General features: G+C 36.7%; 1 protein-coding gene across 3 annotated transcripts; it reads left to right on the forward strand.

Annotated features, from left to right (window-relative positions):
- Positions 1 to 861: 861 nt before the first annotated feature.
- On the forward strand, positions 862 to 12010 carry LOC133853813 (putative RING-H2 finger protein ATL21A). Of its 3 annotated transcripts, none has more exons than XM_062289841.1 (2): positions 862 to 1599; positions 11295 to 12003. In XM_062289841.1, exons 1-2 carry the CDS (start codon positions 909 to 911, stop codon positions 11762 to 11764), a joined length of 1161 nt encoding a protein of 386 aa, XP_062145825.1. In that variant the 5' UTR covers positions 862 to 908; the 3' UTR covers positions 11765 to 12003. The 3 variants fall into 3 exon arrangements, with proteins under 3 accessions (XP_062145825.1, XP_062145827.1, XP_062145824.1); XM_062289843.1 differs by lacking the exon at positions 862 to 1599 and adding an exon at positions 5140 to 5854 and having other exon boundaries at positions 11295 to 12010; XM_062289840.1 differs by lacking the exon at positions 862 to 1599 and adding an exon at positions 7097 to 7901 and having other exon boundaries at positions 11295 to 11960.
- Positions 12011 to 16743: the final 4733 nt, after the last annotated feature.

Raw genomic sequence — 16743 nt, forward strand, 5'->3', positions numbered from 1 at the left:
AGGTTAGATCCGTTAATTAGATCTTGTTAATTTTATATTAGGTTTATATTAAGTTTGTGGATCATATAAAAAAATTAGTATCATTTATATCACGTGTTGAATTTATGTCATGTTGAGCCATATGTATAAGATTATATATATCAACCCTAATTAACTTATTTAATTAAATGAGTCACACTCCTCAACCATAACCTACAAATTTTATGTGGAGTTCGTGTCGAATTGCGAGTCGTGTCCAAAATTTGAAGCTTTGCTTTTTTTGTTTTTTTTTTTTTTTTATAACCATTCACTCATTCATATCATGGATGATAAAAATCTTGAACATGTTCAGTTATTATAATGTCTTTAAGGAATATACTTCTTACAAATTAGGTTATATACTTCTTACATATTAAGGAATATATGATAATTTTATATACTTTCTCCCATATTAAAGTTATATATTTCTTAATTATTAAAGAATATATGATAATTTTATAGAGTAAATTAAAAGAAATTTGTCAAATCCAGTTAAGAAGAAAACTCTATTTGTTATAAAATTAGCCATTCAATTTTTTGGTTTTTTAAGATATAATTAAGTGAGGTATAATTAAAATATGAAAATTAAAGCTAATAGTAAAATATTTAGGTGAACAAATATGAATAATTTAATTTATTTATTTAAAAAAAAAAACAATTATTCTCTCATTCACAACATTGCTGTCACGATGTAATTGGAGAACTTTTCCTTGAATATTTTTCACAATATGTATAGGCAGCTCTTTTGACTTTTTCTTTAAAAAAAAAAAAAAAAAAGCTCTTTTGACTTTGAAGAGGACTCCACTACTCCCTAGCTATCCCATGTGGCTTATTAACCTTTTCCTAATCCCCCTGAGCATAATATTGTTTTTTCGCTTCGACTTCCGTATATGGCTTCCTTCCTTGTCTTCTTCCCCACCTTCTTCTTCCTCCTCCTCTTCTTCTTCCTTCCTCGCATAGCATCAAACGCCATAATCTGTAAACCTTCATCTTGTGATGGCAACCAAAACGTGCCTGTTCAGTTCCCTTTCCGACTCAAAGGCTCTCAAGCCCGAGCGTGCGGCTATGATCCGGGATTCGATCTCTCATGCGACAACAAAAGCCGGACAATCCTCCGTTTACCAAATTCCGGGGACATCGTTGTCAAACACATCGACTACTTGGACCAATCAATATATATCGCCGACCCAGACAACTGCTTTCCCAGACGGATCATTCAAAACTTCACCGCTTCGGGCTCTCCTTTCCAGATCGACTACCTTTACAGTCTTACCTTCTTCAACTGCTCCTCTTCTAACGCGGCGATTATGTTTGGGTATTTACAAGTAGATTGCCTTAGCGGCGATGACTATATAGTCTGGGTCATACCGACCGATTACCTTGATCAGGCTTCGCCACTGCCGGTGTCGTGTAGAGCAAATTGGACGGAATCGTTTCTCTCGCTACGGTACGGGATGGTTCGGTTGAGTTGGGGTGAGCCCCGTTGCGGAGGATGTGTAGCTCGCGGCGGAGACTGTGCCCGTGAGAATGCTACGAGCCCGGATGTTGGATGCTTTAATGTTCCAAGCAAATTAAGCAATGGTACGTACGTTTAATTGTCTCATCAAATTGCTTTTGCTAGGAACGTCCGTAGGCAAACATAGCAGATTTGGTCTTTTCTTTTCTTTTTCTTTTTCCTGATTTTCTTGACATTTATAATTCATCCAAACATAAAATAGGAAAACGACGGTGCATGGGCGCAACTATAAATTTAGGTTGGAAGACAAAACTAAAATAAAAAAAGCTGTTTAGGAGGGGTAAAAAACTAATTTCAGAGAATTTTTTTAAAAAAACATGCAATTTTGGATGAGTTTTTGAAATTTGCTACCACCGGGTGCAGTGGAAACGGAGCCACTACCTTATAAAATAAAGGGTAATATTATTATTTCACTTTTTTAAATAATTTTACCCATTGTTTAAAAGGGACCGATTCTTTTCTATTTCAAATTTTTCATTTCATTTGAAATATAAAAGATCCGTTTGCGGGTGTAGTTTTGCCCCCGAGTGCATCGGGGGCTTGGCTCTATTTAACTAGTTCTAGCACTTCAATTACAACTTGGACCAAGTGATTGATTTTATTGTCTTCTTAGATCGAGTACAATGAATTGTCCGTATTATATGAAATACCGAAAAACAAACGGCATTTACCTACTCGAACAGCCTATCTGAATTGTTGAAAACTTGTTCGAATAGGTGAAGTCTTTCCTACCATCTCATGTTGCACCCAATTCCAATCCCATATTCTTTGAATGTAAGTTGTTTTGTAAAAAAATTTTTAGTAAAGTAATTCAAGGAGGATTAAATATAAATTTTAGATGAAACACACCTACTTTGTATGGTTTAATATTATGGGATACCATTAGTAGGGTCACTAGGATGTGGAGTACTATTTTGTCCATTTCATAAAAGTCTTTGTTCATGTTTGGTAACCATTTATTTTCCTTTCTCTTAAAAAAAAATCAAACTCCTTTCTCCAAATTACTAATCGTACTTTTTTTTTTTTTTTTTTACTCTCTTAAAAAAAATTTAAAACCTATTTTAATTTTATATCACATCAATAATTTTTTTCTAACATTTTTCGTTTCAGAACTCTTTTCCAAACCCACCCAGCCTGGAGTGCGAGAGACTTCTTCAAATTTTGTACTTTTTTAAATGTCTTTTTTCTTTGCTTTTTTGTTTCTTCTTCGTGCACTACATCGAGCTAAAACGTGTTGAAACTGCAAAAGTACTATATGAAATTTGAATGCTATTCCAATATTGGACTTTCAAGTAGTTGGTGTGAATGCAAGAGCAAATAAAAAACAAAAAACAAAACTTGATAAAATATCTATCTTGATTGATTGATTAAATATCTATTCTGGGTCTTCTAACATTGTTTGTTCGTTAGCATAATAGCTTTTGCCTTAGCCCCTTCAACCATATTTATTACTTGCCATTTCTGATATTTTTGTTACAACTTAAGTACAATTTTAATTTTATATATATATATATATATATATATATATATATATATATATATATATATATATATATATATATATATATATATATATATATATATATATGTTTTTGTGTGTCCATTAATTTCTTGCATGTGTGAGTTTTACTAAATTAAGCAGCACGTCACGTATTCAAATCATGAAGAAAATGACTAATGAAGATAGAGTAAATTGGAGTATATTTTAAGAACTGAATAGCTAAAATTAATATAAAAATTACAAAATTTTTGAAATGGAGAAGGTTCTTGTCCACTCACGCCGACCTGCCTATCATTATCCGATGATGCTGGAAAAATGCTCTAAAAAATTATTAATTTTCTGATGGACAGTCAAGCATTTTGAATGAGTGAGGAAAAAAGAATTAATTTATTGGATGAAATACAAGATAAACTGTTGTGGTGCGTTTGAGTTGGGTTAAATTTTATTTTTATTTTTTTGTTATTTATTTTTATTTTTTTTTAGTTGGGTTTAATTTTTTTAAATTGGGTTAAAACGGAACAAGTAAAACTCGAATACAATTTTAATTTTAAAAACCCACACAAACAACATTTTCAAACATAATAAAATATAATACAATATAATTACACACCCAAACATATCCTAAATAGTTGATGTGTGTCTGGTAAAGAATTTTATCGTGAATTTTTTGTTTAAATAAAAATAAGAAGTAATTAATGTAATATAAAAGTGAAATGAGAATTATTTATTTATTTATTTTTTTGTGAAAAAATTATGAGCTTGTTGTTTGAATAGAAATAAGAAATGATTAAAGTGGAATAAAATTGAAATGAGATTTAATTTTTTTTGAGAGAAAATTGAAAATATATATATATATATATATATATATATATATATATATATATATATATATATATATATATATATATATATATATATATATATATATATATTTGCTAATAATTTTGAAAAGTTGTTAATTTCTTTTTTAAGAAATGAAAAAGAAAGTCAAAACGGAGCTAAAACCATTTGTCAAACACTGCCCTCATTTTCTAGACATTTTACTTTTCCTGCCCCTTCTATCTATACGTCAGAAGCATTGAATTCTTTTTAGGATCCAGTTTCTACCAATCATAAGGTCTTTTGAATTTTTTAGACAGAATTTTATGGTCCACGTACGTCTTTAAGAGAAGGGATGGTAATTTGTGCTAGTCTACCTATTTTGAGTCATATCCACATATGAATATAAAATTATATGAATTAATTATAATTTGATGTATTTAAGTAAATAGGTTAGACTTTTCAATAATATTTTGTTAATTTCGTATTAAGTTTATATCAAGTTTACGGGTTATATAAAAAAATTGGTATCATTTATATCGCATATTAGATTCATATCATGTTGAGCCACATATATAAGATTAGATAAGTCAACCCTAACTGACTCATTTAATTAAATGAGTCACACCTCTAAACCATAACCTACAAATTTCATATTAAGTTCGTGTCGAATTGCAAGTTGTGTCCAAAATTTGCAACCTTGCTTTTTTTTTTTCTTCTTTTTTTAACCATTCACTCATTCATATCATTGATGATAAAAATTTTGAACAACGAGTTTAGTTATAATAATGTCGTTAAGGAATATACTTCTCACAAATTAGGTTATATACTTCTTACAGATTAAGGAATATATGATAATATTATATACATCCCACAGATTAAAGTATTACAGAATGTATGATAATTTTATAGATTGAATTAAAAGAAATTTGTCAAATCCAATTTAGAAGAAAACTCTATTCGTTATAAAATTAACCGTTCAATTTTTTGGTTTTTTAAGATATAATTAAGTGAGATATAATTAAAATTAATAAATGAAAATTAAAGCTAACAGTAAAGCATTTAGGTGAACAAATATGAATAATTTTTTTAAAAAAAAACAATTATTCCCTCATTCACAATATTGCTGTCACGATGTAATTGGAGAACCTTTCCTTGAATATTTCTTCACAATATGTATAGGCGGCTCTTTTGACTTTGTTCTTCAAAAAAATAAAAAATAAAATAAAAAAAAGCTCTTTTGACTTTGAAGAGGACTCCACTACTCCCTAGCTATCCAATGTAGCTTATTAACCTTCCTAATTCACTTCGACTTTCGTGTATGGCTTCCTTCCAAGTCTTCTTCCCCACCTCCTTCTTCCTCCTCCTCCTCTTCTTCTTCCTTCCTCGCATAGCATCAAACGCCATAATCTGTAAACCTTCATCTTGTGATGGCAACCAAAACGTGCCTGTTCAGTTCCCTTTCCGACTCAAGGGCTCTCAAGCCCCAGCATGCGGCTATGATCCGGGATTCGATCTCTCATGCGACAACAAAAGCCAGACAATCCTCCGTTTGCCGAAGTCTGGGGACTTCGTTGTCTTACACATCAACTACTTGTACCAATTAATATATATCGCCGACCCAGACGACTGCTTTCCCAAACGGCTCATTCAAAACTTCACCGCTTCGGGCTCTCCTTTCCAGATCGACTACCTTGACAGTCTTACATTCTTCAACTGCTCTTCTTCCAACGCGACGATTATGTTTGGGTATATGGTAGAGTGCCTTAGCAGCGATGACTATATAGTCCAGGTCATACCGACCGATTACCTTGATCAAGTTTTGCCGCCGGTGACGTGCCGAGCAAATTGGACGGAATCGTTTCTCTCGCGACGGTACCCGATGGTTCGGTTGAGTTGGGGTAAGCCCCGTTGTGGAGGATGTGTAGCTCGCGGCGGAGACTGTGCCCGTGAGAATGCTACGAGCACGGATGTTGGATGCTTTAATGTTCCAAGCAGTGGTACGTACGTTTAATTGTCTCATCAAATTGCTTTTGCTAGGAACGTCCGTAGGCAAACATAGCAGATTTGGTCTTTTCCTTTCTTTTTAGTAAAGTAAGTTAAGGAGGATTAAATATAAATTTTAGATGAAACCACACCTACTTTGTATGGTTTAATACTATGGGATACCATTAAATTAATTAGTAGGGTCACTAGGATGTGGAGTACTATTCTGTCCACTTCATAAAAGTCTATGTTTATGTTTGGTAACCATTTCTTTTCCTTTTTCTTAAAACATCAAACTCCATTCTCCAAATTACTAATCACTTTTTCTTTTTCTTTTTTTTCTTTTTTTTTTTTTTTAATTTTTACTTTTCTCTTAAAAAAAAATTTAAAACTTATTTTAATTAACTTTATATCCCATGCATCAATCATTTTTTTTCAACATTTTTCGTCTCAAAACTCGTTGCCAAACCCACTCAGCCTTAAGGGTGAGAGACTTCTTCAAATTTTGTATTTTTTGTAGTATGTCTTTTTTCTTTGCTTTTTTGTTTCTTTCGTGCACTACATCGAGTTAAAACGTGTTGAAACTGCAAAAGTGCTATATAAAATTTGAATGCTATTCCAATATTGGACTTTCAAGTAGCTGGTGTGAATGCAAGAGCAAATAAAAAACAAAACTTGATAAAATATCTATCTTGATTGATTGATTAAATATCTATTCTGTGTCTTCTAACATTGTTTGTTCGTTAGCATAATAGCTTTTGCCTTAGCCCGTTCAACCATATTTATTACTTGCCATTTCTGATATTTTTGTTACAACTTAAGTACAATTTTAATTTTATATATATATATGTTTTTGTGTATCCATTAATTTCTTGCATGTGTGAGTTTTACATAAAATTTGCATCATTTAATATTAAATTAAGCAGCACGTCACGTATTCAAATCATGAAGAAAATGACTAATGAAGATAGAGTAAATTGGAGTATATTTTAAGAACTGAATAGCTAAAATTAATATAAAAATTACAAAATTTTTGAAATGGAGAAGGTTCTTCTCCACTCAACGCCGACCTGCCTATCATTGTCCGATGATGCTGGACTCAAGCTGTCTTTTTTTTTCTTTTTCTTTTTTTGCCAGTCTTTTATAATCGTTGACGTATGTATAGGTGCCACTCATAGACAACCACTATTCTGCCATTACTCGTGTGCCACGAGGCCGGCCCATAGAAATATAGAGAGCGTTGTTCCTATTATACCCTCCAGCACACGTGGCTGTCACCTTTTTCATTGGAGGACTTATCTTATAGATATTAAGCATCCCCACACGCTGACATGCAGAATATTTTGGTGCTTCCGGTCACCCCCGATCCTCAAATGGCTTCCTTACAGTATTTCTTCTTCTTCTTCTTCTTCTTCTTCTTCTTCTTCTCCTTTCCGCCCGTAGCATCAAGGATCATACTCTGTGAAACTTTATATTGCGGTGGAATTGGCCCTCCCGTTCAGTTCCCTTTCAGATTCAATGACCAACCGAAAGCTTGCGGCTATGCCGGATTCGATCTCTCATGCACCAACCAGAACCAAACAATCCTCACCCTCCCTCACGCCGGCGACTTCGTCGTCCAAAATATCGATTACTTGGAGCAAACAATAGATATCACCGACCCAGACAACTGCTTTTTCCGACGGACCCTGCAAAACTTCACTCTCTCGAGCCTCTCCGGCTCCCCTTTCCGGACCGACTTTTTTAGCTGGAACTTCACCTTCTTAAACTGCTCCTCCGACGTGACAAACATGTCTAGGTCTTGGCCGATTCCTTGCCTTAGCGGCGACGGCTTTAACGTCTCGATGACACCGACCGCTTACGATGGTACTTTGCCGCCACCGGCGTCGTGTAAAGCAATATTTACTGCTTTGCTTCCGGAAATGTCGCCGTTACAGTCGGTCCAGTTGGCTTGGAGTGAGCCGAGTTGCACTAAATGCGTAGCGCGTGGTGGAGACTGTGTGCGCAGTGATACGAGCCTCGATGTTGAATGCTTTGTCAACAGTCCAAGCAGCAACATTGGTACGTTTTAATTGTTTCACTAAAAATTGTTTTTTAAGGTATTAATTAGACTGTAAATTAAATTATAAAATTCATAGTTTTCAGTAATCTATTTTTTATTTTTAGATAAATAATAATTTAATATAGATTATATTAAAGCGTCTCACATCACTAAGATTTCTTTTACCCAGACACTTTATAAATCATAGTGTACATTCCTTTCTCAATGTGTATTTTGAGAATGTCAATGGGCCCGTTAACTTTTTACATAGTATCAGAGCCACATGTTTCTTATGTGATGGGTCTTTTCCTCCTGTTGTTGTCTACGTGTTTGGCTATTAGTTAACACAAGTGAGGGGGCTTGTGAAAGTGTTCCACATCGTTAAGATTTTTTTTCATTTAGGCACTTTAAAAGTCGGTGTCCCTTTCTCTCTCAATGCGTCTTTCGAAAGTATCAATGGGTCCATAAACTTTTCACATATTATAATATGATTAATATTTATGACTTCAAATCCTTGCGGGCCTTGTATTCTTCTCCACTCCTCGTTGGTTAATTCTTCATTTCTTCTTACAATTATTTCACAGAAGAATAGAGAAAAAGAGGAGGTTTGATCGTAGTCAAACTGACTAGGTCCCACATTGCTAGTTGTTTTGGGTGGAAGATCGCTTTCTTCAATAATCATGAACAACTTGAACACTTCCACAACATGAAAACACACACACACATTTATACAATTTGAGATCTTCAACAATTAATAATCTTGAGCAATGCAATTGTTTATTTTCTATATATAAGTGGACAAACAATTGTGAAAGTTTCTGTTAAGTAGGCGGACTTCATTGAATAAAGATTCTCATGAAACCCAAAGTTTTGAGCAGTTTGCTGCAATGTTTAGACAAATGGATTAATTTCATAAAGCTTTTCATATTTACTGTCTGTATTACTAACAATTCGGATGATAAATTGCTAAAAATCTGAACCCGAGTTTATAAAACTTCTCACAATCCTCTGTAATTCAATTAAAATAATTGTAGAGAAATCCCGATTCCCTACGCACATGCCACATCCCATGGTTGTACTTGGTTGGGTGGTATATATACATCACTTTCTTCGAGAAGCAAGACCAAGTCTAACATTCTGCAGCACTAAGGGCATCTCCAGTAGACTTGCTATTTCCTTCAAAATAATCAAAGTTGACTTTTATTAGTAAATTTTATTCTCCAACAAAATGGCTATTTTAACCATTTCTCTAAACATATGAACAGTGAATAGCCAACACTGGCTATTCACTGTTCATGTGTTTAGACTTTTTTTATTAATAATTTCTCTCTCCCTCTCTCCCTCTCCGATTCCTCTTCGTCCCTCTCCGTCCCTTTCTGTCACTCTTCGTCCCTCATCTAACAATGGAAGCAATAGTATGAGCCCCAATCTTCCATGGATCGACAATGGGTGACGTTCGGTGGATGGGTCGACGCCAGTGAAGCTGAAGGTGGATTCCGCCGGGGTCTTGATCGGCAGTATGAGCCCCGATCTTCCATGGATCGACGATGGGTGACGTCCGGTGGATGGGTCGACACCAGTGAAGTTGGAGGTGGATTCCGCCGGGTTCTTGATCGGCTTTAGCTGTGCCCTTTTTCCGGTGGATCGGTCTTGATCGATGCTAATAGGTGATTCCGTTGCTCTGGCCGTGGGTGGATCGACGTCGTGTGTGTAGTGGTTGAACGGCGTTGATCCGGTGGTTGAGTTGTGCGGTATTGAAGTAGAGAGTGTGGTGCGGTGGGTGCTTCTTCTTCGTCGTAGTGCAGTGGGTTGGGGTTGGGGGAGACTAGAGAGTGAGACAGAGACCAAAGCATAAGAGAGAAATGAAAACAAAAATTAAAGAAAATGATTAAAAAATAATATTTTAAAAAAGTAGAGAGTGAACTGTTAAAGAGAAATTAGGATAAATAGTAGTTAAAGTAGAGAGTTATTCTTTTTTAATAGCTATTCTAACTTTTATTACTGGAGATGGCCTAATTAACACCATTCACACAGAGGACGGTTCCATTTGTTTAATTTGGTGGGAGATCGCTTTCTTCAAGAACCGCGAACAAGTCTAACACTTTTCAACCTAACCACATAAAGAGACAGGGTCCAGATATCAATTCTGTCAAAACAATTGGTAGGCGATGATCAAAGTCCACGTATGATCAATTCTGTCAGAACAAAAACCTCCGACGGAGTGGTGTAATGGCATTCAAGTTTAATAATGGGGTTAGGTCTTGAGCTCGAATTCTGAAATAGAAAGTGTTTGGTTTACCATCTTATTGGCTTGAGTATCGCTAGTATTTTCGGTGAGACTAAAGAGTAAAATCATGGTTCTATTGAACTTGAGGAATCGCCTGCGGTTTTTTATTGTCTATGTCCCTTCTGTGCAATTGACCAGCAGGCAGGTACTATCATGGTCACGCTCAGGTAGAGTAGTCACTCTGGTCGTCTCCTCTGTCTTCTTTGAGTAAAAAAAAAAAAAAAATCTGTCAAAATTAAATCGCATAAGGGATGGTTCTAATGCTCCCACAGCTCTAATTCTTTGGGTGGGAGTTGGTTTTCAACCTTGAAAGCATGCCGTAGTCAAAGCAATGATGTCGGTATTTTCTCTGTTTCAATCTGGAGGGCACTGTGCAAAGAGAGATTCAACAAACTCGGAGGTTGACCACAAGACCACCATCTTGCATCTTTCAAAAGTTAACCTCAAAAAGTCCTCTATGCAGTCATTCAATTTTCAAACTTTGAACTTAATGCCTTTCAAGATCATTGACATAAATCCATGCATTAGAATTATACAAATAGACTTTGCCATAATTGGCATGTAGAGAATGTCATGACCCAACACAGAGAAAGCCTTAGGAAAAAGACAAAGTGTAGAACTAATCTTAAAATGCTTTAAAATTTTCTATAAGAAAACATGATCTCTCTAATTTTCATTATGGGGTCATGCGGTGTGTGCAATTTTATTAAATTTAGCTCTTACTTGATTTAGTATGTAGGGACTACTTATATATGATAATGAGGAGATTATTGCTTATACTAATAGATTTTTTAAAGTTAAAGGCTTAATGAATTAATTGTTGAACTTGGTGTTGCCCCAAATAAAACATTAATTCTGGCTCCGTTGTTGCTATATAGGTCACTATTAAAAAAAATCACATCTATTATTGGCTATTAAATAAACGCTAATAAATTGATGATAATTTTCGGCGTGTATTTATATAGTCGAGAATGGTAATACCATTGGCGACAATTATTTATAAAGCACCGGTGCTTATGCTATAGCTTGTATTGGATTCATATCTCGCTTTTTAACAAATTGGTTAACTGTTTGTTGATATTTTATCTATGATCAATTAGTTTACTGTAATTGTTTCCTCTTTTAGGTGGTCTTCCAAGGAGTGCCAAGTACGGCATAATCATAGGCGTGGGAATACCCGGACTGCTGTGCATCATTGGGCTCTCATGTTACCTTTGTGGCAGAATCAGGGTTTATAGACGTAGACACCAAGCCAATATGGAACTCACTAGCATAATCTCGCCGCAACAACAGAGCGTCTTTGCGATGGGTCTCGACGGGCCAACAATAGAATCGTACCCAAAGACACTGCTCGGTGAGAGCCGACGATTACCCAAACCTAGTGACAACACTTGCCCCATATGCTTGTCTGAATATCAGCCTAAGGAAGAACTGAGGACTATACCGGAGTGCAATCATTATTTCCATGCTAATTGCATAGACGAGTGGCTAAAATTGAATGGAACGTGCCCTCTTTGCCGGAATTCGCCTGATGGGTCGGCTTTGGTTACACCTTCATCGACGTCGTCATCGTCTTTGTCGTTGGCATCTTTATGATCATCATAAACTATTGTGAAAACATTGTATATATATATTATTTGTTCAAGGTAAATTGAGAGAGATTTATCTATGTTACAAAGGTATTGTGTTGTTCGTGTTTTGTGCTTGTAAGCAAGACACAAGCAACAAGTGTCACACATTTTCAATTACGTACTGAGACACTCTTGCTTGTCATACTATATTATAAATATGTCAACTTTACTAAAAATGAATAAATATGTCTCTTTTTCGTAGGACATATAAATTAGGAGATTCAAAGTACTATTGAAGAAATAGAATCATGAGCATATAGGCCTGTTTCATTTATACACAAGTCGATCGATCTCAACATTCATTGCAATATAAGATTTTCGTCCAATTATATTGTACAAATTGATTTCATTTTCTAATATTCACCGCAAAATAATGCTCCGTTTGTTTCGGCGTAAAATGATTTCTGGAAAATGATTTCAGCATTTTCCGGTGTTTGATAGGGGCGAAAATAATAGTTAACCGGAAAATGATTTCTGTTTGATCAAAAATGCTTAGTAAATTTCGGAAAATAATTTACCCTTTTTAAAAGCGTAAATCGTTTTCCGAAGACGCCAGACGCAGTCGATCTATTTTAAACGGCACAGTCGACCTTCACGTTCAAGCAGCCGACCACCATCGAAATATTGCCGGTTTCGGAATCCGACAACATCCGATTAATGTTGCCGGAATCTTGCGACGGAATCCGGCCACCTTCGCCGGAATCCGGTCAGCCAGATTCCAGCAACCAATCTGACCGGAATCCGGCAGACCGGCTGGCCGGATTTGGCCAGAGAGCTGGATTCCCGCCGGCCCTGGCCAGAGAGGCCGGCCGGCCTTGGCCAGAGTGGCTGGATCCCGGCCGGCCCTGGCCAGAGAGGCCAGTTCCCGGCCGGCTGGCCCAGATTTCGACGAAATTGTTCGGATTTCGGCCTTTATCTCGAATTTTGGCTATATTAGCCGGAATCAGGTAAAAATTATCAGAATCTTGTCGGTCAATGACCGAATCTCGTCATCGATGATTTTTATATTATTTAACATTAATATTTTTATGTTGTGAATAAAAATTGATTTTTATAAGTTAATATGATTGAATAAAAATATAAAAAAATATTTGCGATTTTTTGTACGCACCAAACACCGAAAAATGGTTTCAACCGTAAATAGTTTCCTGAAAAATGACTTCCCTGAAACCATTTTACGACGGAAACTATTTTACGTCGAAACAAACGGACCATAAGATTCAATCAGATTCTAATATTCTACAAAGAGTTATTTTTGTAATTTTCAAAAAGTAAATAGCGACCAATCACTTTTCTTCCTTAATAGAGAGGAGCCTTAAAATTTAAAATAAGGCTGATAACTTTTGACTCGACCCAAACCCAACACACAAACACAAATTCTCACCCTTACTTCAAAGTAACAAAAATGGTGGTTTGAAATCTATGTCATACAAACTTAAAGTGTTGGTATAGTTTCCGGTACGGTGACGTGTTGCCTTGTGATTCGTTGCCTTCCTCGATGTTCGTTCTCCTCGTAATCTGCAAAATAACAAACGACTCGTCGGGGGTGCCGACCGGACCCCCATTCCGATGCCTAAGTCAGTTCAAACTTATTTTCTGGAGAATATCAGTAATCTCAAGAGTTCAGAGAATCTGCTTGTGTTCCCTTAATACCTGACGCCGTAGTCTTATTTATAGACTCACAGTTCACAGTTATAAAACCGCTAGAGTGCTTGGAGCATAATCTAATTAGGAGTCTGAGTCCTAAATCACATAGTCTTGAATCTTATCTTTCTGATTAGGAGTCTAAGTCCTAGATCACATAGTCTTGAGTCTTACCTTCATAGAATTCAAATTGGGTAGTAGAGTCCAAACTGGATATGACACTCTCTTTAGCTAATGTCATTCTATTAGGTACCTTATCCCATATTTGATGGGATAGAAGTCTATCTTGATATATTTTGAATATCCGTCTTTTTGGAGATAACGACTGGTCTTGTACTTAGGTCTGATCTGGCCGGGCCAACCCGATGGGCTCGGCCCCCGATACTACCTTAGGCCCACGTGTCTTTGGAGCTGATTATTACTCCAACAGTTACCCCCCTAATTCTCTTATTTGAATTTAGAATGTAAGAGAATTAAATACCTCAGTTTCTGAATCTGGATCTTCCATAATCTGTATCTGACAATTGCCGCCTCTTTCAAAGTAACTATGACGAATAATACCTCGAATCTCTGGAAGGATTAGAATTCCTGCTCCTTGTCGATCTAGAACTGCTGTCAGAGTTCTAATTGGACTCTGATCCTTTATTAGACTTCTAATCTGATATCTTCTTAGACTTTTGATTTGATCATTCTTCTTATCTGATTTGACCATAAGTCCTATCCCAATTCTACCAGGGATAACTGATACCTAATTTCCCTGAAGTAGTTGCTAAATGTTTATCTCCTCCTTGGATCAGGTCACGGCCTAATCACCAGCCTGGCGAGGATTCTGACTTCCTTAGGTCGTCGGGCGTTTTCTTTCCCAAAACACCCAGCCGAGAAATTCGCTCCTTGAAGCGTCTGATGGTGAGCTCGGTCTTCCATCGAAGTGAGGATCGAAGCCGTGGATCCAACTTGTGATCTGTCATAGTACTAATAGCAACTTCTCATAGATATCTTCTTCATAAATGCCTCTACATAATATTTTCGGTCGGGCCAAAGTTGTAAAAATGATCTCTTACTCTCGGTAGGAGATGGGTCAGACTGATGTAGTTGATTTCACCAAGATTGTGGTGAAATGCCACTCTGAGAGAACACTTTGCGTACAACTTTCCTGAGATCAAGGTTCTGTCTGACAAAAAATGGTAAACCGTTGAAGAAAAGGCTTAACATACCCGAAGCTTCTTCATCGGTAGTGCTTCGTAGACCGCTTCCACAAAAATCTCTCTTGGGGGCTTCGGAGGCCCAGACTAGCACTGAGGCTTTGGTTGTCCAAGACGTATAACGATTAGGGGCTTCTGCCGGCCCGAGGTTTTGTGCTTGGCGTACCGAATCTTCTAATCTGAACACCATCTAGCTTGGTCTCACTTGGTTATTTTTTGTAGAGGTGATATCCCCGTATGGTTTGTTATAGGGGTTGTGTCCCCGTATCTTTGTTCAAGTTGCTCCTGAGAGATCTTAATTTGAGAGTTTAGTGTAGCTTCGGTGATTTTCCCTTTGTAGAAGCTTTAACTTTGTTGAGCTACCCCCCATAGCTTTAGTCCGCGACCGCGGGCTAAGTCGTTCGAGGCGGATAGTCAAGTCCTCTTGGTATCCTGGACGATGGTGTAAAAGAGATCTCGGAGTTCGGAGTGAGTCTCAGGGCTTCAACCTGTAAATACTTGAACTTTCCTTTTCAAATGTATCTTTTCTTTTTCATGTAAAATTTTTTTGTAATGAACAAAATTTCAATGTTAATGAATGGAAGTCTTGGACATTTTGACTTTCACTTTCCTTATCTTGTTAGCCGTAGAATATCATAATTTTTCAAACTGAATTGAACATCTTTACCTGGAAAAAGTTTAAAGTTTCTCACTCAAAAAGTTCTTCCGAGACATATCTCGGTTTCTTATGAATCTTACTTTTTATACTAGAGTTACCTCCAAAACTCGAACAAACAATCGGTTTGTTGAAAAATTTTACAGAGGAGAATAAAAAAACTATTTGCATCAAAGTGTTGAGTCTTACTTGATGATTTTTTAAAGAGGTTTTATCCTCATACCTTCCTGAAGCTTTTCCTTCCTAAAACTTTATCATTCTGCAGCTTTGTCATCCTAAAGCTTTGTCGTTCTGAAACTTTGTCGTTCTGAAACTTTATCTCCCTGAACCTTTTCCTTCCTGAAGATCTGTCTTTCTAAACCTTTACCTTCCTGTTTGTTTTCCTGAAGCTTTATCTTTTTGAATCTTTATCTATTTTTATGCTTTATCTTTCTGAAGTTTTACCTTCCTGTTTACCTTAATGAGCTACCCCCCATAACTTTAGTCTGCGACCGCAGGTTAAGTCGTTCGAGGTGGGTAGTCAGGTCGCTGAGCTTTACCTTTCTTTTCGGAAATCTTTGTAACCTGTAAAAGACTTTATATATTATTGAAATGAAATCATAACTTGAAATCTTTACCTTTTAATTTCTTTATCTCTGAATGCTCCAATCTTTTAACGTCTGGAGACCTCCAACCGAGAGGTTTTCTTGCCTTGGTGTCCTTTCCATAATCATTTCGGGTCGTCCGAGGAAAGGACTCGGGCCGATTCTATCTTGGATGTTCTTGTCCTTCCGAAAACCTGCAATCCTGCCGTTGTATCCTTTGTTGGACTAACCGTTAGGTTTTTCTTGCTCTCGGTGTTGGATAGACAGAGAGACTTTTTTCTTTTTCTGCTCTTGGTGTTGGACTAGCCGAGAGACTTTTCCTGCTTTCGGTGTTGGACTAACCGAGAGGCTTTTTCTTTTTCTGCTCTCGGTGTTGGACTGACCGAGAGGCTTTTCCTGCTCTCGGTGTTGGACTAACCGAGAGGCTTTTTCTTGCTCTCGGTGTTGGACTAACCGAGAGGCTTTTCCTGCTCTAGGTGTTGGACTAACCGAGAGGCTTTTCCTGCTCTCGGTGTTGGACTAACCGAGAGGCTTTTCCTGCTCTCGGTGTTGGACTAACCGAGAGACTTTCCTTGTTTTCTCTGCAAGGTTGTCTCCTTGGCTCTCGGTGTTGGACTGACCGAGAGACTTTCCTTGTTTTCTCTGCAAGGTTGTCTCCTTGGCTCTCGGTGTTGGACTGACCGAGAGACTTTCCTTGTTTAATTTGTTGTAGGGGTTGTCTCCCCGTATCTTTTCTGCAAAAAGGGTTTACGAAGCACTGCATATACTAAAACAAAATAGCAGAATGCACAGTAGCACCATATATTCTTTTCATCCGTCGGGATGATTTTGTGATCCTTTCATTCACGACAGGAGTGAA

Source organism: Alnus glutinosa, chromosome 13 (assembly GCF_958979055.1).
Source record: "Alnus glutinosa chromosome 13, dhAlnGlut1.1, whole genome shotgun sequence".
Classification (NCBI taxonomy): Eukaryota; Viridiplantae; Streptophyta; class Magnoliopsida; order Fagales; family Betulaceae; genus Alnus; species Alnus glutinosa.